Genomic DNA, 21,240 nt, shown 5'->3' with positions numbered 1-21,240 from the left:
AATCCGTTAAGTGAATCCCAAATGAGCTCATGTTTCTGGGAATAGTAAAAGAAAAACCAACCTGCCTACTAGTTATGCAAAAATAGTTATAATCCAAATATTTTAGAGCTATACATTGGGGTAGAAAGAAAAATAAAAGCAGGATTTCAAACTCAGAAAGTGAAATATAGATCATGGCATGGTATGCACCGAAATCCTGTACCAGTGCATCAAATTTACTATATTGCTTGAGAACATGGCAATGGGACCACATAAATGATGCTTTCATCATCATTATTATTATTGCATTGTATGCATCTAAATACTGGGCCAAGTGATGAAATAAAATGTGCAGAGCCTATGTATATAGAATGTATGCATTCATTTTCACTCTTTGTAAAAAAAAAAAAAATACTGGTTTTGTCTCTATTCATTGGTGCTCTTCGCTCGTGTGCAATGTATACACCAAAGGAGGAGACTTACAATGAAATAATAGTAATAATAAATAAAACCACTCTTGTATGAGCTTCAGTTTTAGTTGTTTTCCCTAAACAATGTGGGTGAAGAGAAAGCTTCATATTTGAAAGCTGCCGATCTCCTTAATCAAAATCCTTGCAACGTGTTGGCATGTATTCAAACATGAACAGACACCACAGTGGAGGAAAATTGACACCACTTTCTATCTACAAGAAATTGTTTCTTTGTATATAAATGGAGCAAAACCTCCGCCTCTTTAATAATCCCTGCTTCTTACTACACAAAGGTTTGTTCTGCTAGAAGTTGGCACGAATTGGCATTGCCCTGCAGCCCAAGAGAAGCTGCAATAGCGCGGGCTCACGTTTCCCTCGGGGTACCTCCATTAGAGCACAAGTTATTTACGCAAATAGCTTGCGCTCCATCTGCAAATGCAATGTTTTATCAAAGGATATTAATATTTAATGTCAAACAAAGGCCTCCGGTGATGTAATAAAAAAAGAGTTTTCTAAGTACTCGATCATTTTCATCCAGCCATAGAGGACAGTAATTATTGCTCTTAACAGCAAGAAGTGCATTTTTTCCAAATTGTGCTATCTACTTGCTATATACTACCCATACCGGCAGAACATCACTCTCTCACTGACCGGTAAGAGTAATAATTCACATAACTTTTTTTTTTTTTAAAATAGGATTTCTGAGTGTCTGTGCATATATTGCGCCATTTGTACTGAATCTAAATAAAAAAACTTTTCTCAGAAATAAATGCTCCATATACAACCCACATGTCACACTTAATGCCATGCCGCCGGCCTTCCTGGCATGTAAATGAAGAACTATCACATTATGTAAGAGGCAATGATGATTCCTGCACAGCTCAGACTGTGATATGACATTACCATCCCAGTAATTGCAGAATCGCAGAGCACTGTTCTGCTCCATCCATTCCATCGACAGAAATACGCCACATTTTCTTGTCAAGTTTTCCTCCGACATGTACTCGCAAATGACTGCTTATTTACATCCACACAAAAAATCCCCCCCCCCAAAATTGATATTGATTTAAAGTTCAGCGATCAATAGAAGAATCCTAACATCATTTGCAAAACCTGTTTAAATGAATCGGAAATGGAAAAACTGCAGCTATTTTAACCTAGCAAGTCAAGGCCTAGGGAAGAACCAGTGCCTCAGTGCCACAGAATGATACAGTAGCTTTCTGTCTCATGGTGTGAGGTATTGATATTTAATGTAGTTTCCATGCTTCGGTGTATATTTAGTAATGAGCACGGCACGTCCATCTCTGTCCACCCTTTCACTTTGGATATGGTGGGAAATCTGGCTTTTGTAACACTGTGGATGACATTCAGTCCTGCTGAAGTCATGAAACATAAGAGACCCAGCTCTTCTGAACTCCTTGCCCAATGGCAGACTCAAACCAGCATGTGTCTTCGGCGGTGCAATGCCAGGTGATCTGAACGGGAAAAGCTGCGGTCACAGTCTGCGCATTTAAATGGCTTCACCCCCGTGTGTTTTCGGTAATGCCGCGTCAGTTCATCCGAGCGTGCAAACTTCCAGGTACATCCTTCCCAGGTACACATGTAGGGCTTTTCTCCTTTGAAAGAGATAAGAAAAAATGTGTCATTTCAAAAGAAGTGCTTCAATATATTTAAAGCTCTCCAACACTGCTTCATTGGTTTTATGGATTAAATTTAATTAGGGATTTGAATCCACACTTGGGGGCAGATTTACATATGGTCGAATATCGAGGGTTAATTAACCCTCGATATTCGGCTGCCGAAGGTAAATCCTTTGACTTCGAATATCGAAGTCGAAGGATTTACCGCAATTCGCTCGACCGAGCGAAAAATTGTTCTGATCGACCGATTAAATCCTTTGAATCGTTCGATTCGAAGGATTTTAATCCATCGATCGAACGATTTTTCTTCGACCAAAAAAAGCTTGGTAGGTCTTAGATGGCGAAGTAGGGGGGACGAAGTTTTTTTTAAAGAGACTGTACTTCGACGACCGTTTTTTAGTTCAAATCGTTCGATTCAAAGTCGTAGTCGAAGGTCGAAGTAGCCAAAAAAAACATTCGAAATTCGACGTTTTTTTTTTATTCTATTCCTTCACTCGAACTGAGTAAATGTTCCCCTTACTGTTTTCTTCAGGTATAGTAAACCATAGAAACCAATGAGCCAGTAGCATTCCCTTGCATACTGCTGGGTTTTACGGTTATAAAAAGGCTAAGGGCAGTGGTCTATTACGCCTCACCCTCACCATTGATAAACAGTCACACTTTCAGAATCAGACTTTTTCCAACAATCTGCTTGACAGTTGGGTTGCTAAAGTAGGAACTTGTACTTTTTTTTCTTCAACTCTAGAAAAGAAAGATTTTATATCTTTTATAGTTCATAAAGAGATGTCAGGTACTTCTAAAGGAAGACTCCAAAAAATCAGAAGCAGAAAATATTAAAGGAACAGTTCAGTGTAAAAATAAAAACTGGGTAAACAGATTGTGCAAAATAAAAAAAATGTTTCTAATATAGTTAGTTAGCCAAAAATGTAATGTACAAAGGCTGGTATGACTGGATGTCTAACATAACAAAACACAACTTTCTGCTTTTCAGCTCTTTAATGCTGAGCTAGTCAGCGACTTTAAGGGGGGCCACGTAGGACATAAAAGTTCAGTGAGTGTGCAATTGATCCTTAGCATTCAGCTCAGATTCAAACGCAACAGTTATGACCCATGAGCCCTCTCAATTCACTGATTGGTTACTGCCTGATAACCAATCAGTGGAAACCAAGAGATCTGCAAAGCAGGAAGTAGTGTTCTGGCTATTATGTTAGACATCCAGTCACTCCAGCCTTTATACATTATAGTTTTGTCTAACTATATTAGAACCATTTTTTTTATTTTGCACAGCCTATTTACCCAGTTTTTATACTGAACAATTCCTTTAAGACATTGATCTGGACCATAAGTATGAGAGGGAGTTTAGACGAGAACAAAATAGATATTATACATAAAGTCAAGACAAGATGCAACAGTTTAACTCATGTGTAGGAGGTGAAAAATCTACTAGAAGGTTGAATGTTTTTTTATTCATTTTCTTTCTAATAGGATCCCACACTTTTGAAAACCTTGCAGAATGATTTTTAATAAAGGATCTGTCCCGGGGATAGTAGAGCAAGGGTTTGTAAGCAGATAGATATTTCCATTATAGTTTTTGAATTTGAATGCCTGTAAGATGAGTGACAAACACTCAAAAGGGATATAAATGAATTAGACAGAAGGTTTGAATGAAGAAAGGCTAGCCAAGCTGACATTGTTTACACTTGACAAGAGGTACTTAAGGGTGTATGTGATCGTTATGTATGAATCACCAATCACCTAATACCTTAAATATAGCTTGATAATACACAAAAGCCATGAATATCCTGTAAATTATATCCTTATAAACGGTGAGTTCTGATGTCATCAGTTATAAACGGTGAGTTCTCATGTCATTTCTGTCACAAGACTCACTGAAACTTGTGTATTATAATAAATAAAGTACCCCCAGTTGTAAAATATGAGGATATTAGAAGTTACCTCGGAGTTCCATGACCTATATAAAAACACTCGGCCTTCGGCCTCGTGTTTTTATATGGTCATGAAACTCCTCGGTAATTTATAATCCTATCCTATAGAGGGGGTACTTTATTCACTACTGTATATAATACACAGCAATCTCAGGTTAGCATTTTAGTCTATGGCATAAGAGGCCTAAGGCCAGCACGGACAGTAACAGGTGTCACATCACTATTCTTTTGAACAGAAGACAGGCAGGGAAGAGTGTTTTGGCTGCTGTCGTTTAACCTGAGCATTAGTCAAAGCACCACATGTGCCGTAGGCCTTACTGGTAGGGATTTGGTAAACAATGCCAAAGTTTGTACTAAAAGGAACAGTAACCCCAAAAATAAAATGGTTTTAAAGGAATAACAATATAATGTAGTGATGCCCTGTATTGGTAAAACTGATCTGTTTGCTTCAGAAACTCTACTATAGTTCAAATAAACAAGCTGCTGTGTAGCCTTAGGGGCAGCCATTAAAGCACAAGATACATAGTAGATAACAGATAAGTTCTGAAGAATCCCATTATATACTACAGAGCTTATTTGTTATCATCTGTGTATCCTGTGCCTTTTCACTTTTCAGCTTTAAATGGCTGCCCCCATGGCTACACAGAATTTTGTTTATATGAACTATAGTAGAGTTTCTGAAGCAAACACACCAGTTTTGCCAATACAGGGCACCCCTACATTATATTTTCATTACTTTAAAAGACTTTCATTTTTTGGTGGTTCTGTTCCTTTAACCTCGTACCTATATTATATTGGCTTTAATCTTTAACAATGTAAAAACTAGGTTAGTACAGGGTTTTCCTGGAATTGTTTATTTAAAAAAAATAAAGTGAATAATTTAACAAATAAATAAACATTCTTGGAATATTTAAGAATATATTTTCTCACCTCTTCATGTACGCCTGTTTTTACAACAGTTTTCCCAAATAATGATTTGCTTTATTTGGAGCAGAGCTTTCAATATTTATCATAATATTTTCATCCTCTGGGTGTACGTAGCAAAGAATGCCATATGTTTGTGTACAAAATCCTCAACAACATTGCCTGAGAAAAGAATTTCCACGGCTTCAACATGCTTGAAAAACATGGCCTTGCCTGAAAATTCTGTAGTAAAATATCACAAATTCCAAAGCAAATAAACACTTATACAAGTGCAGAGTGAGGATTTTAACTTATATTTCTAGCATGTATATTTCATTGAGCCTTTCCATATTAATGAGAAACATGGACTAGCTGAAGGGAGGTCATTATTGTATACTGATCTTCCCTCAGACATAATGTACGAAAAGCATCTCTGCACAGTAATACATGCTATTTTGCAGTTCCAAGGCTGTCATTTAGGGGGTTATTTATCAAAATCTGAATATATTCTCATGTTTTAAATAAAAGAAGTCACACCAAACTAGAATCCATGAATTACCCTTATTTATCCTTTAAAAACCATGAAAAAAATCAGATCGGGAAAAAACTTGACTTTTTTCGGGTTGTAGAGCAAAAAATGTGAATTGTGCGGATTTGACGCCTGAAAAGTCTGAATCAGGGATTTAAAAATTATTACTGAGTTGGTTTCTGAACTATGACCACTGGCCAACAGACCAACACAGGATTACTAAGATTCTTACAAATGCCATCCAACCAGATGTATATAGGAATATTTGGGGAAAAAATTTCTTTAGTCAAATTGTAAGGCTATGAATGACATTATAACGGTGACCCCCAAACAGGACTGTATAACTGTAAACTGTACTTCAATAAAGAAACCCCTTATTTCACCCAGTCACTAGCACACACTTCCCTGTACACATATTCCAGAAGTTATTCCTGCATTTTCAAGATACATTTTTCCATAATCTTTGGCCCGGTTCAGAACCCATACACAATATAGAGCATTTTCTATAAATGACATGTCTTCTGTTTGTTCAGCAATTGCTTAAATATATTTGCTAATTCCAGTACTGCAGATTCTTACTGTGTGTCCTATGTGAAGTTTCTAGCAAAAAATGGTAATGGATGGTTTACAGTATTAGGTTCAAAAAGCAATGTGCCTTTTCCTACATGATGACTTGAAAAGAATGAAAAAATAGTAAAAGGGATATTGTCATGGGAAAACATGTTTTTTTTCAGAATACATCAGTTAATAGTGCTACTCCAGCAGACTTCTGCACTGAAATCCAATTCTCAAAAGAGCAAACAGATTTTTTTATATTCAATTTTGAAATCGGACATGGGGCTAGACATATTGTCAGTTTCCCAGCTGCCCCCAGTCACGTGACTTGCGCCTGCACTTTAGGATGGAACTACTTTCTGACAGAGTGTTATCTCTGCTACTTAATGTAACCGAATCAGTCTCAGTGGGACTTGGCTACAATTAAGTGTTGTTCTTAGATCTACCATGGAGCTGTTATCTTGTGTTAGGGAGCTGCTATATGGTTACCTTCCCATTGTTCTTTTGTTAGGCTGCTTGGGGGGGGGGTGATATCACTCCAACTTGCAGTACAGCAGTAAAGAGTGATTGAAGTTTATCAGAGCACAAGTCACATGACTGGGGGTAGATGGGAAACATTTCTAGCCCCATGTCAGATTTCAAAATTGAATATAAAAAAATCTGTTTGCTCTTTTGAAAAATGTTTTTTAGTTCAGAATTCTGCTGGAGCAGCACTATTAACTAAAAATGTTTTCCCATGACAGTATCCCTTTAATAAGAAGTGAAATGTATCCAAACTTGCAGTTTGATGAGTTACAATTAGCAAAGTCAACAGACCTGGTTTGCTGTTTCCACTTGCCGTATAACAAATCTCATGTGAACATAGTCTAAAAAATTTATTTACTTGTTTGTATGCTGACAAAATGTCAATTACCCATTATACTGACATTAAAGGTGGATAACAGCAAGCAAAGCAGAGGTTATATATTGCTGCACACTGGGCACTACTGTAGGGGAGTGATATGTTATTGAAGCTCATTTATATAAGGGTCATTATAAAATGAATGGAAAGCTAGTAGGAGCACGTGTTGATACATTCTAACTAACACCCAAATGTATTCTGATATTTGAAACAGAATGCATGCATTGGAGATTCTTTCAACGGTCACATAGGCACCACTTTTGAATTTGAGTTATTCAACTTTTCTCAGGGATATCTAAAATACAAGCCTGTGTGTGTGCTACTAAACTATAGCAGTGTGATTGGATATTAAGTATAGTGAACAAATGATTTAAGTATTTTCAAATAAAAGAGACTCTAATTTATAATGTAAACGCCTGGAGTGTTCTCAGATATCACAGTACAGGAGGCTGTAACTCCTGGCTAATATCACGTCATTTAGAAAATCAATCTGCTATTTCTTTCTCAATCTGTAACCCCAAGTACTCTCTGATAGGTATCTGTGAGAGAATAAAAGGTTAGTAAAAGCTGTAAATAAAGGCACTGTCATGTTTTTCAATAAAAGCTTGGTTTCGGTTGCATTAAACACTTTAGCTTTGTTTAACATATGTGTGGTTACTGTGTAATAAAGGAAAGGCAAACAGACTTCGACCTGTCACAGCAGGGAATGGTACAATCAAAAAGCTTTTAAACAATTACTCTTAAATGTTTACCAACCAACACAAATACTGCCGTTAAATGTAATCTGGCACCTATTTTTCAGGTACAAATAAAAAAAAAAATGTGCAAAACTCAAACAATAATATATATGCCATGCAAAAGAAACCCATGTTGTGTTACGGTAGATACATATATTCAACCTGCAGTCTTCCAGCTGTTGAAGAACTCCCAACATCCTCCGCCAGACTTGTTAAACATTTGATAGACTGCAGCTGGGACTACTTTTAGTAAAATAATCAAGAAAATTAGTAATGTTGACTGACCATAAACTAGTAGCACATGCAGATTTGGCAATGGAGTCAGACAACGTTTTGCGTGCCCCACAATAAGGTCAGATATTTATGTTTAATAATGCACGAGTTTCATCCCTCCATCTACCACGACACCAGTGAAATTAGGCAGAATCTAGGATAATGTTTGAGGCCAAATCCTAGCATTTTTGAAGTATTTGAATTCGGCTCAATTCCAAGCGTTTAGAAAAATTGAATCCAAACCTTTAGGGCTCTATTTACTCATTTGTGAAGATGAGGGAAAAATGAAAATGTGACAAAACTTGTGCAACTGTTTTTCTCAAACTCACATTGTTTCATTCATTTTCAATGAAGCTAAATAAACTCGAATGTTTTAATGAACTGGGAAAGTAAATAAAATTAATAGTAACAATTCCCACTGACTTCTGCTGAACCTCGCCAGCTTTTACTAGACAAGTTTACTGGCAACTTTTCGCATTTTTTTTTTCTTTAATAAATACCAACTATTTGAGGTCCATAAAAATATTCTCGCGTTTGGAGTTTTCAAAGCGTTTTTCTTTAAGTCATGAAAAAAAATACAAACTCAAATTTTGATAAATCGGCCCCTAAAAGGGGTGGTTCACCTTTAAGGTAACTTTAAGTATGTTATAGAATGGCCAATGCTAATCAACTTGTCAATTGGTCTTCATTGTTTATTTTCTATAGTTTTGTAATTATTTGCCTTCCCAGCTTTCAAATAGGTGTCGCTGACCCCATCTAAAAAAACAAATGCTCTGTAAAGCTACAAATGTATTGTTATTTGCTACTTTTAATTTATATATTTCTAGTAATTTCCTATCCTATTCATACTCCAGTCTCTTATTCAAATCAATGAATGGTTGCTATGGTAATTTGGACCAGATTGCTTAAAATGCAAATTGAAGAGCTGCTGAATAAAAAGCTAAATAATGCAAAAACCTTAAATAATAAAAAATGAAAACCAATTGCAAATTGTCTCAGAATATCACTCCCTACATCATACTAAAAGTAAAGGTAAACAACCCCTTTAAGGCTCTGGGCGACTGAATGCAACTATGTTTTTGTTAAAAAAAAAACCATAGTTTCTTTTTTTTTGTCCCCTTCAAATGTAAATATACAGTAATCCAAATATTTAGGCAGTGTATGCCTAATTGAAGTCAATGGGGAGTAGATATTCTGATTTTTGGATTTTCATATGATCAAGTTTTTAGAGCTGACATAAATGTACCCCTGTAACTTTAAAATTGTAAAATGTTGCCAGTTCAATTTTTTTAAACTTATTTTTCACATCATTTACAGTATAGCTTCTGATATACAGAAAAAAAGAAATAAAATCTTTCTTTGTAATGACATGTAAAGTGAAATATCAGGTTTTTATCACATCTGTATACTATATTATGGCACTCCAAAGAACAACGCCTATGGGTATTTTAATGCTAAAATTACAATACAATTCAATGGATTACAGTGGCACAATAAAGCTTTAATGCTGGGTCTGAGGATGATAATGTTACTTTTAAAGCACATATTACATTTAAATATAGGTAAATAAAAAACAAATTCATATATCTGATGTTTATCCTGAACCTGGGCCTGGAAATAAAGTAATAATTTATTTTCTATAACTACACACTCAGGTATTGAAAGCACATTGAAAAATATGTTATAAGGAATGATTTTTTTAAATGCTGGCTAACTGCAAGATAATTTATTGCATATGATGATGTCTTTATTTTCTGTTACATCAGCAATCTTTGAAGGCATTACTTTCTTTATTACCCATAGTTAATTGCAGCAAATTACAATTCGTCTGTAGCTGGCAATGCAAACCTACCAATATGCTGGGATTTGCCCAGTTGTTATAAAAACTATTCTGTACTCTTTTGTCCGTTTTATAAGTGTCTTTGATTAAAGGAGAAGGAAACCTAGTGGGCGCAAAAACCCTCCCCCCCTCCCGTTTGTTGCCCACCCTCCCTCCTCCCCCCTGGCCTACCCGTCCCGCTGGGCAAATGCCCCTAACTTGTTACTTACCCTTCTGCGCAGGTCCAGTCCAGGGAGTTCACAGACGACATCTTCTTCCACGTGATCTTCTTCCTGCTTTGAACGGCGTTTTGGCGCATGCGCAGTAGGAGCATTTCGCCGGTACGGATCTACTGCGCATGATAAGTCACGATGTACAGGCGAAATGCTCCTACTGCGCAAAGCAGGAAGAAGATCGCGTGGAAGAAGATGTCGTCTGTGAACTCCCTGGACTGGACCTGCGCAGAAGGGTAAGTAACAAGTTAGGGGCATTTGCCCAGCGGGACGGGGGGAGGGTTTTTGCGCCAACTAGGTTTCCTTCCCCTTTAAGAGAGTAGCAAACTTGTTGCTGCGGACTCCCTTGGTGACCCCCTGTGACAAGTTTGAAGTCCTGGATCATTGCTGTTATTGAGAAGCTGAAATTTTAGGCTAATGCAATAAGGTCATTATATAAAATATGGCATTTTTAGCCATATTCATTTTTAGAGTTTAGTTCTCCTTTAAGATAAGCATATTGAGCATTTGCCCGTGACAACTTTAACAATGGCAAGAAAATTTGAAACTTTAAATTGTTTCTGAATTAAGGTGCCCCAGGTTCTATTAATTACCTTTCACCTTCAACTCTCTAACTCGAGTCCTGCCATTGCTTGCATAATGAACATTTCAGCAATTAAAAAAAACCCACAGACTTGCGCGGCTTAGTTTTTGTCACTGACTCTCTTAACTGACTACGGATGGTGGAACCAGTTTCCCCAGGAAATATCCCTCATGCTGGCATCATCCTACTGCAATCTCCTGCATGATTTTTAAAGAAAGTTCCCTTTAAATCCTGGGAGCACATATTACAGTAATTGATGTTATGCAAAGAGTCAGGGGGCAGATTGCATTGGGGGTGGAGCAGTGATGACATAAGTGGCAGGCACAATGGAGTAGGTCCAGTTATGAACCCAAGGTGGGTTATCGCATCACTTTCAATGTTGTAAATCGGACAGAAAGTTTTGATGTCCAGTTCAAAACCACACTGTTGGCAACCCTATCTCTTATCTATTGAGTAAGCCCAATCCTTTAATTATTGGTAGGGGATCTATTATACAGAAATCAGTTATCCAGAAAGCTCTAAAAGATATCAATTCTAATTTAGAAAAACAATTTCTAATTTTTGATTGATTTGCTTTTTTTTGTTTCTGTAATAAGAAATTAACCTCACTAGATAATTCCTTTATTGTTCGGTTTTTACAAGGCTGGAAACCAAACAGAAACCTGAACAATAGTGATGGGCGAATTTGCGCCGTTTTGGACGCCGGCGCCCGGTTTTTTGACGCCGGCGCCCGGTTTTTTTCGACGCCGGCGAATTTCTACGGGCGAATTTTGGCGGGCGTTTCGCAAATTTATTCTCTGGCGGCGAATCGCACAAATTCGCCGCGAATTAGCGCCTGGCGAATAAATTCGCCCATCACTACTGAACAAGCCTCAGAAAAACCGAACTGTTTGGGTCACAACCAAAGAGATGACAACCCTAGCCTTTTTCACATAACCGTATGTCTGAACATTTACATTGCACCTTCTAAATTCTAACTTTTTGAATCCAAGAACCCCTTGTGTTTATGCCTATAAATGTGCTCAGTATTACTAATTTAACAAAGCAGAAGCCCTGAGCTGGCTCTTATTGAGTTAAAAGTGCTACCCTTTCTGGTGAAATTATTTTCTCTTAATTGGTTCATCCTAAAACACCAGGACTTAATAAATATGCAAAGTGTATTTGCTGTACAGACATTGCATCATAAAATCTACATAATCAGTGTAAAGGGAAGACCAATACACACACAAATTATACTGCTTTCCAAATAAGCTACTGGAAATCATAAATCAAGGGTCTTAATTTTCATCTTAAAGAAACAGCATAACCCTTTCTCAACGTGAGTGCAATGAATAGGGCTTGTACTGAAAATTATTTTGCCTATTGTTTTAATCACAAAAACAAAAATCTGTTCTTTGTTTTTCTTGAGCAAAACAGGGCAAACAGGGAAATTGAGGCTACTCCATGTTTGGTCCTTGCAATGTAGATAGATTGCCAGTATACAACACTTTTGATAGATGTGCCATATATTTGTGTTTCTGTATTAAGATATGCCTATATATCAGTGATCCCCAACCAGTAGCTCGTGAGCAACATGTTGCTCTCCAACCCCTTGGATGTTGCTCCCAGTGGCCTCCAAGCAGGTGCTTATTTTTGAATTACAGACTTGGAGGCAAGTTTTGGTTGTATGAAAACAAGGTGTACTGCCAAACAGAGTCTCAATGTAGGTTGACTATCTAAATGGGGCTACCAAATGGCCAATCACAGCCCTTATTTGGCAGCCCAAGAACATTTTTCATGCTTGTGTTGCTCCCCAACTCCTTTTACTTCTGAATGTTGCTCATGGGTTCAAAAGGTTGGGGATCCCTGCTATATATTATTATTTTTATATATCCTGTTCATAGTGCACTGTAACAGTGGAATCTTTCATAAAGGTCCTGTTTTTCAGTATTGCACAACAAACACTCTCATCACAGGCTATATATATATATTACATATTTCATTATTATTATGAATTAGATTGTATCTTTTTATTGCTTTTCCCTATGGCCCTGTATTGTAACATGGTGCCTCGGCCTAGTAATGTCTCAGCAGAGATGCCAAGAAGATGTAAGTAACCAAGAATTCATTTATTCCCTACAGCAAAAAAAAAAACAAGTGTTTAGCAAATCAAAGTAGAACAGAATTGATTGCCGCTATAATTTATATTACAAAACAATATAACATAACATTGGCTTTACTGTATGTCTTACTGACGTACTGTAGCTATCCCATAAAAAACAAGAGATGAAAAGCCCAAACCATACCAAAGTGTTGTGGTTTATTTTATCTTGTCGCACACTCAATCAACTAACTAGTCATTGTTTTATATTTCATTGTAGATGCCAGTTACTGGCAAGGACAAGTTTTAAGAGCTTCTTCTCATGGATTGTCAGGGGTTTAATAACCTCAAAATGACTCTAATATCCTCAGGCTTTGCAGCATTACAATGTTGAAGCCACATTTAATGCTAAAACAGCAATGATGTAAGCGTATGGTAAATGAAATGGCTATTGTTTTATTTAAAATAATGCAAACTTTTGTAATTACGTTGAAATGAATTTCCCTGGAACTGTTGTTCTGTAGCACCATCTACTGGCCATATCTGGATATAAGATCTGCTAACCAATACCATCAAGCAGAACTGAGAAATGCAATTGTCTTGCTTCATGCTAAGGATCAATTGCAAACTTACTGAACAGTTATGTCCCACGTGGTCCCCCTTATAGTCCCTGACTAATTCAGAGTTAGAGAGCTGAAAAGCAGGAAGTCGTATTCTGTTCTGTTAGACATCCAGTTACTCCAGCCTTTGTACATTACATTTTTGGGAAACAAACTATATTAGAAACATTTTTGATTTTGCACAGCCTATTTACCCAGTTTTTGTTTTTACACTGGACTTTTCCTTCACTTTAATCGGATGAAATATGATGTCATTTAAGTCATGGTGCAGAAAGAGTGAGTAGAATTAGGGTAAAACTACATGGGAGATATTAATCAGTTTTTGTGGGTCAGATAATATCTGATCTTGCTATGCAAAACCAAGCAACAGCAAGAGATTTGTAGAATCCTATAAAATCTTATCCCCCTATAGTAACCCATTTTTTTGTATCAGTCCCATTATATTTAGACCCATGTGACTGCATCCGACTTATTGGATGCGTTTTGTCTATCCAACGACATCCAACAAAATCACTCATGGAGTTTATTCATTCAGTTAGTGGCAGCCTAGTTGGGAAGCTTGGGCCACTGTATGCTGGACACTTCAGAGGAACAGTTTATTGGTGCCATTATCTGCCAGTGCACTTCCACATGACAGGGATCCTGGAGGCTTTAGGGAGGACACTCTGGGGCTATTTACCATGTTCTGTAAAACACTGGAGAAAAACATCTAGTGATGTTGCTATAGGAACCAATCCGCCATTAGATTTCATCAGTTGCCTACAATTTAGAAAGTAAAAGCAAAGATTTTATTGGTTACTATGGGCAACATCACCAGTGATGTTTTTCATTAATGTTTTACACAGCATGATAAATAGGCTCCAGAGTGTGTGTGTTTAACTGAATGCTCCTAGCCAATTGGCTCCAGCCTGCCCGTGTGAACCTGTGAGAGGTTGTTCAATAAATGTTTGCCTTGGCTGCAGTGTCGGACTGGGGGGCCGAGGGCCTTAAGCCTCCCCCCCAGCCACAAACAACTCCGTGCAGCCGCCGACACCCCCCCCCCTCACGCACATGCCCCTCCGGTTACCATGAGTAGTTTTATTATTCCCCTTGAAAAACATGAACTTGTTATACCAGATTTGCCATAGCATATGAAGCATAATGTAGCCATGTCAAATTCTCTACTGTGACAGGTAGAACAGTAATAAATACAGTATTTCCCCCAAGTGATTCTACCTTTCATTCTCCTTTACTCTGTAATGTGTCCCATTTCCCAGGGAATAATCTGGTGGCAAGTGTTTAACTAATTTATTCTTACATTTATAAAATTGTCTACTGCAAATACATACGTCCCACTTAGCAGGTGGTATTTTCCCTTGAAGCTGAAGTTATGAGGTATTTTATATTCAAGTGATTTTCTGAGCAGAATATATTGAAGGGAAGCATAAAGAGCAACAACCATTAGAAACTCCTTTCTCCAAGAAAGCTTTATTTAATTCTTGGTTACTAAAAGAACCCCCTTCGTTAACAGACGTTATTTCTTTTATGAACCAGCTTAGTTGGCAAGAAGCCTTATTAACCAAAACCAAAGGAAATAATTCCATTGACTCTTTTAAACTGATTTGGTCTCCCTTTTTTGAAGCTTGTTATTCTAATATAGTTGATCAAATAGGACGGTTTCTCAATTTATAAGATGTGCTTTCAGACATTCCAGTCAATGAATGGACATTTTTCTTTATTTCTTTCAATATGTTTACATCCACTGGCTTAGTTAATTTTAGTTAGTTGTTGTCAGTCTCATTAAATGGTATTTAGTTTTTAATAATTTTATGCCATTGTATTGATTATAACTTGTCTTTCATCTGCATAAAATTTGCTGTCATACTGTTATTATTTGTATATCATGAAAATCAAATAAAATATTTTCAGAAAAAAAAAAAAAAAAGAAACTCCTTTCTGTGCCATACCTGTATGGGTTCTTCTGTGCGCCTTCAGGTGTGAGCTCTTCGTGTAGACCTTGTTACAACCTTCAAAATCACACCTGTGTATTCTCCGTCTTCTGGAGTCTGGAGATTCTGACCTCCTCTGACGTCTTGTGCTCTCAATACTGAATGGTGAGACTGAACTGCAAAACAGAAATATGTGCCTTTAAGTAATACATTGTATCAATTTTATTGTCCTCTTGTGCCACCACCACACTGACCTAAATACATACAAAATAAATGTAATGTTATAATACTTATTGCACACTTTTAACAATGAATTATTATACTCTATATGACAAAAATATGAACAAAAAGCACGGCAGATACATAACAACTCCATCATGTCTATGCTGAGAGAATAACATTAGATGCTGCATGCAAGACTAACTTTTTAATATTCAAGTAATTTGCTGGAGAGCACAATGAACCTACTATACCGGTATGGGATCTGATATACGGAAACCCATTATCTAGAGAGCGAAGAATTACAGGAAGGCTGTCTCCCGTAAACTCCATTTTATCCAAATAATTAAAACATTTTGAAATGATTTCTTTATCGTCTTTGAGTTAAAGTTTAGTATGATGTAGACAGTGATATTCTGAGACATTTTGCAATTGGTTTTCATTTTTTATTATTTGTGGTTTTTGAGTTATTTAGCTTTTTATTCAGCAGCTCTTCAGTTTGCACTTTCTGCACGTTGATTTGAATAAGGAACTGGAATATGAATACGAGAAGGCCTTAATAGAAATATGGGAAATAAAATGGAGCAATAACAATACATTTGCAGAGCATTTGTGTTTTAGACAAGGTCACAGACACTCATTTGAAAGTTGTAAAAAAGCAAATAATTGAAAAACTATAAAACATAAATAACGACAACCAACTGAAAAGTTGCTTAGAATTGGCCATTCTATAACATGGGGGGTTATTTACTAAAATCCGATTTTTTTTTCTCATTTTTTCTAAATAAAGAAAGCTCGACCAAACTCACATCAATGATTTTTACCTTATTTATCATTAAAATAACATAAAAAAATCGGATTGCAGAAGGACTCGATAAAATCTAGCAAAAAAAAGGAATCAAAAGATATTTTTGGACTTTGATTCGTTTTTGTTAATGTATTTCTTCATTCAATGTTATACATTTTCGGATATAACACGCCATTGTACCAATTACAACACATCTGAGTCTACATGGTATTTGCTGTCATGTGGATTTCGCTTGTTTATGTGAAAATCAAAATATTTTAAAACCGAATCCCTCTAATTTTTAAGGTTATTTTCAGAAATCCCTGAATTTTTCAAATTATTTGGTTAAACCCAGCGCAAGCCACACTATTTTCAAATTGGGGTAGGGACATCTCCCATAGACATACAGGACCTCAACAGGTTTGAGATGCTGTATTTTTATATTCAGGCTTTTTGCAGCATCGGGGTATAATAAATCTCAAAATTCTCCAAAATATTGCCTCAAAATGCCCAAACAGAAAAAAACAAGTTATAGTAAATAACTCCCCATAAAGTTAACTTAAAGGTGAACCACCCCTTTAAAAAACCATTATCTTGTACTTGATTCCAAGTAAGACATTAATCCTTACTGGAGGCAAAACATTCCTATTGGGTTTATTTAATGTTTAAAAGATTTTTTACTAGACTCAGGGGGCTATTTATTAAGATTTGAGTTGTGTTTTCCACAAAAATTCTAGTTTGTTTGGTCAAAAATCACATTTTCAGGTTAAAAAAATTAAATTTTTCAAGATTTATTATACCCGACCCCGGAAATAGCTTGAATTTGAAAATGCGCCACCTAAAACCTGTAGAGGTCATGTAGAAGTCAATGGCAGAGGTCCCTTGAACAATTTGAAGATGTAAATAGTCCTCATGATGTTCGAGTTTTTTTTCAGACGGTTTTGCCCAAAAACTCAACTATTCGAACAATCTCAGGTTTTTTCTGCCGAAAGCTAGTTTTTTCCATTCTTAAATAAGAACCCATTTGAGTAATAAAAAACTCTAAACTTCGACCTTTAATAAATAACACCTATAATGTAGGAAGATCCAAATTATGAAAAGATCCGTTATCCGGAAAACTCCCGGTCTGGATAATACGTTCCATACCTGTACTGGCAACAAAAATATAAACTGCATTTTTATGTGTTCTGTGGCCAGAGGGTGGCAGCAAATGCTTTCTATCCCCCATTTCAGACTGGGCAATCTGATCTAGTAACATCATTTCTTTAATGAGACCTGGAAGAAGCTTTAAATCTTCTTTTACTAAATAATTTAATCAGAGTCATTACCATGCTAATTAATCATCACCACATTTAGTATTTTAGAATACCTACATATAAAATGTTAAAACATTTACAAGCAGTATTTTTCCTGATCACAAAACACATGTGATGAACAGGGTTTTTTTTCTGGTTATCACCCCCATGTGTCTCTTTGATTCTGCCCTGCTCTGCTGACTGACCCACTTGTGTTTGTGTGAGAATATTCAGCATTGAGAATGGCACTAACTCTGATAGAATTCTATTGGCTGATATACCAATTCTGGCTCCATATTGGTGCATACATCTGCAAACTCCCTGTCTGAACTCATTTTATTCCTGATGGTGCATCAGACATGTGTGAAACATTCACTGCAGGGGATCCTGGAGATTTTGCTTGCCACCTCTCTAGCCATGAATAGCTTACTTAATTATGATCCAGCAGTGTAAGTATTGCTCATGTCAGCTTGACCTTTATCTGTCCACTGCATTTAAGGAAAAGCAACAACTACTTTGCACTTGTGTTTTGAAAAATAAACCAATACACCAGCAAACTATTTGCAATTTTCTGTGTTAAATTGCAAGAAACTTTCTAAACAATAATCACTTTAAAATATTTTTACAGTTTCGGAAATAATTAAGTTACTCCTCACTTATTACCCTCTCGGTTGGTTATTTTGACAGTTACCTCTCATACATTGTCTAGACAAGGGGATTCAACCTATCTGTCAATCAGACTCCAACTCCTGTATGTACAGAGACTGATTGCTGAGAGGGGAATAGTAAAGAATAACTTGATTTTGTCAGAAACAGAGCATAATGTTTGATTGAAACTTTAGAAAGTTTTTCATTCCATGAAATTAAAATCATTTATTCCTTGTAGTTCCCCATTAAATAGCAAACTGGACGATAAAATTGACCACTTTGTTATGTAATGTGTATTTTCTGCTAAACAAACTCCCATGTTTTACAGTTATTCATGTGAAATAAAAAATGCTAAATACTAAATCTGCTATATAACAGGTTAAACTTGGAACAGTTCCCAGTGCAGGCAATAGAGAGACATCTGTATTGGGTTTAATTGCATGAATTATGTAAATGTAATCTTGCATCTCATTAAAACAACCTATTTTGATGATTTCATTTTCTTAATCTATTAGGAAATTGAGATGCTACCTGATATAAAAAAAAACATTTTGTAACAGTAAAAAGTGCAGATGACCAGTAAATTCTAGCTGCTAGTTGATTGCTATAGGTGACTAGACCTGCACCAAACTTTGCACCTTTTACTACATTTCCTCAGTAGAGTATAAAATCTGCTTGGCACATTGTAAATACAGAAATAAAGCTAGGAGTACAGTCCTGCCATACAAATAACTGTATAATGGTCTGGAGTGGCCTGATTATTTTTACCCAAAATGTTTGTCTTAAATGCATTGCAGAAGAATAATTTATTGCTTAGTTAATGAGCATGGCAATGTAGCATCACTGGAGGTTATCCCCACCTGATCTAAGGGCTGGCATAGATGAGACACTCGCGTGACAGCTGTATGTCTATTTTGGTAGTTCACCAGCATGGACCTGGTAATATGAAATTAGGCAAAAAAATCACACTGATGTTTTTGATAAATTGCCAAATTTTCTAAGTTTGTCAGTGGTGTAAGTACGCCTCTTTCTGGCTAAAGAATTGGTTAATTGCTATTTTATATTTTAGAAATGTGGAGGGAGTCTATAGAGTTAATTTACAATGTGGAAGGCAACCTCTTCAAGGATTGAGGAGGCACATAGGCACTTCCTCTTCCTGTCCTCTAACTTGGTCTTTTTTGGGTCATGCCCTTACAGGCAATATGACATTGCATACAGATAGCCCTGTTTCAGGCTTTGACACGTGATTGAGGAGTAACGCTTCTTAAAGGATAAGTAAACCGTTAAAATAAGTGAATGTAAAATTAGAAACCTTTCTCGGATCTTTCCTAATCAGAAGAACATCAGACCAGCCCTTTTTCTTTCTCCTGACAACTTCCTTGACTCCTTGGTGGTCATAGTGTTCTGAAAATGACCAGAAGGTTGTGCTGTTGTAACAAAATTCATTCATGTTAACAGTACAGGTATCCTTTAATATCTTGGAATTAAAAAAATATATACATAATGAATGTACATTGCAAAAGTGCTTAAAATAGCACCCTCATCAAGTTTACATTCACTTATTTTAAAGGTATACTTATCCTTAAATTAAAGCAGGACCTCTATCATAATTTTAGGGGCACTATGCATTCTATTGGTTCTGACTGTGCCGCTGACTCCCACTCTCCATGTTTATTACTGATCCCGCCTCCCCAGGCATGATGTTTTCTACATTAGTAGCCTCCAAATGAATTAATCACAGAAAAAAATACATATTTTCATTAGTGACCCTGTCAGCTTTCAGAACACATAAGTTATAGGAATGTTTATTGCTGATTCCACTGTTAATGTATATGAGATATAATTAGACATTTTAGGAGATGCAAAACAGGGGAGGACATTTATTAACATTTATTAAGTCTTGAGGTTGGCTATTTATATTATATGGCTTGACAATACATGGAATATCACATAAAGTACATCTATTCAATTGATCACAATTGTGGGTAACCGATTTAAAATGTTTCTTTAACTCCATTAAGTGTAACGTCGAGATTGAAAACTTGGAATCGTCACAATGGAGATGACTTGTGATTATGCACAATTCAATTACTGCATCTACGCAATATTGAATAACTGTGCCCCATGGAGACGGTGTTAATAAAAGGCAAGGCCCCATCTACCTACCCTAACTGCCAGTTTTGTAGCTTTACAAAATCTCATGCTTTACTTGTGTCAATTTTTGTGTCATTAGGGCAGCTTCACAACAATAAGTTCTGACTTTATTTAGTAACCAGCTTGTCAGCTTGAGAAAGGACCTGGATGGTTGGAAACATTGCTGGAGTTGCTGTATGAAATAATAAAGGTGACTTTATCTTTACAAGATGGGAGTGCTGCTATCTTTTGACTTTTATTTAGTAACGCCTCAAAGGAAACATAGAAGAGACTTTTTATCTATCAGGTGCTTTGATAGATACAGTATCTGGTGGTCTTGTCCTATAGAAAGAATTCTGGAGAAACACTGAAAACTGATCTTTTGAAACAGCTCCTCAATTGCAACATTCCAGATTCACCACTTCATCTGCTTCTTAATTTACGGCTTTAATAAGGCAGTTAATACTCTCTGTAAACATGTTTTTTTTCTGCAGGCAAATGGAATCTTGTCCCAATTTAGCAGATGCACAGTCATGTGTTTCAGCACCGTTTAATCAAAATAAAACAAACCTACACTGTAGAAAAGTTGATGGCACCTACAGAGGACACTTCATCTACATTTCTGGACATACGGACCCCTTGGAATCTACATACTGAACGGTCATTGTAATTCCCCCAGTAATGTTTACTTTGTTGTTGTCCCTGATCGATTCCTTCTGTTTTTCCTTTCTGCCTTTCTTCTCTTAATATGTTTGCAATTTGATGCAGTATGCATATGGAAATTTGAAAAATGTTAAAAAAAAAATCTTTATTTTGTGTGTTTTTTTAAATAATTTCTCTTGTGTCTCACTCCACCCTGAAACAGAAAAAATGTGACATGGAGTGTCAGTGCTGACTCATAGGCCACTCATGTTACCTGCACGTCATTGCTGAAGGGAAACACGCAACCTCTGATACAAGTG

The 21,240-nt window shown here is 36.5% G+C and overlaps 1 protein-coding gene across 3 annotated transcripts in view; it reads right to left on the bottom strand.

Annotated features, from left to right (window-relative positions):
* Positions 1-1,139: 1,139 nt before the first annotated feature.
* Positions 1,140-21,240, bottom strand: part of klf12.L (Kruppel-like factor 12 L homeolog) — a 129,635-nt gene continuing 109,534 nt past the window's right edge. For all 3 annotated transcript variants that reach the window (XM_018247285.2, XM_041582450.1, XM_018247283.2), the window contains 2 exons: positions 15,215-15,372; positions 1,140-2,065 (listed from right to left, as the gene is read on the bottom strand). In XM_018247285.2, coding sequence (XP_018102774.1) covers positions 1,884-2,065; positions 15,215-15,372 — 340 coding nt within the window. In that variant the 3' untranslated portion in view covers positions 1,140-1,883. The remainder of the gene's footprint in view (positions 2,066-15,214; positions 15,373-21,240) is intronic.

The sequence above is a fragment of the Xenopus laevis genome, chromosome 2L, assembly GCF_017654675.1.
Source record: "Xenopus laevis strain J_2021 chromosome 2L, Xenopus_laevis_v10.1, whole genome shotgun sequence".
In the NCBI taxonomy this organism is placed as follows: Eukaryota; Metazoa; Chordata; class Amphibia; order Anura; family Pipidae; genus Xenopus; species Xenopus laevis.
This window is presented reverse-complemented; position numbering and strand designations above follow the sequence as displayed.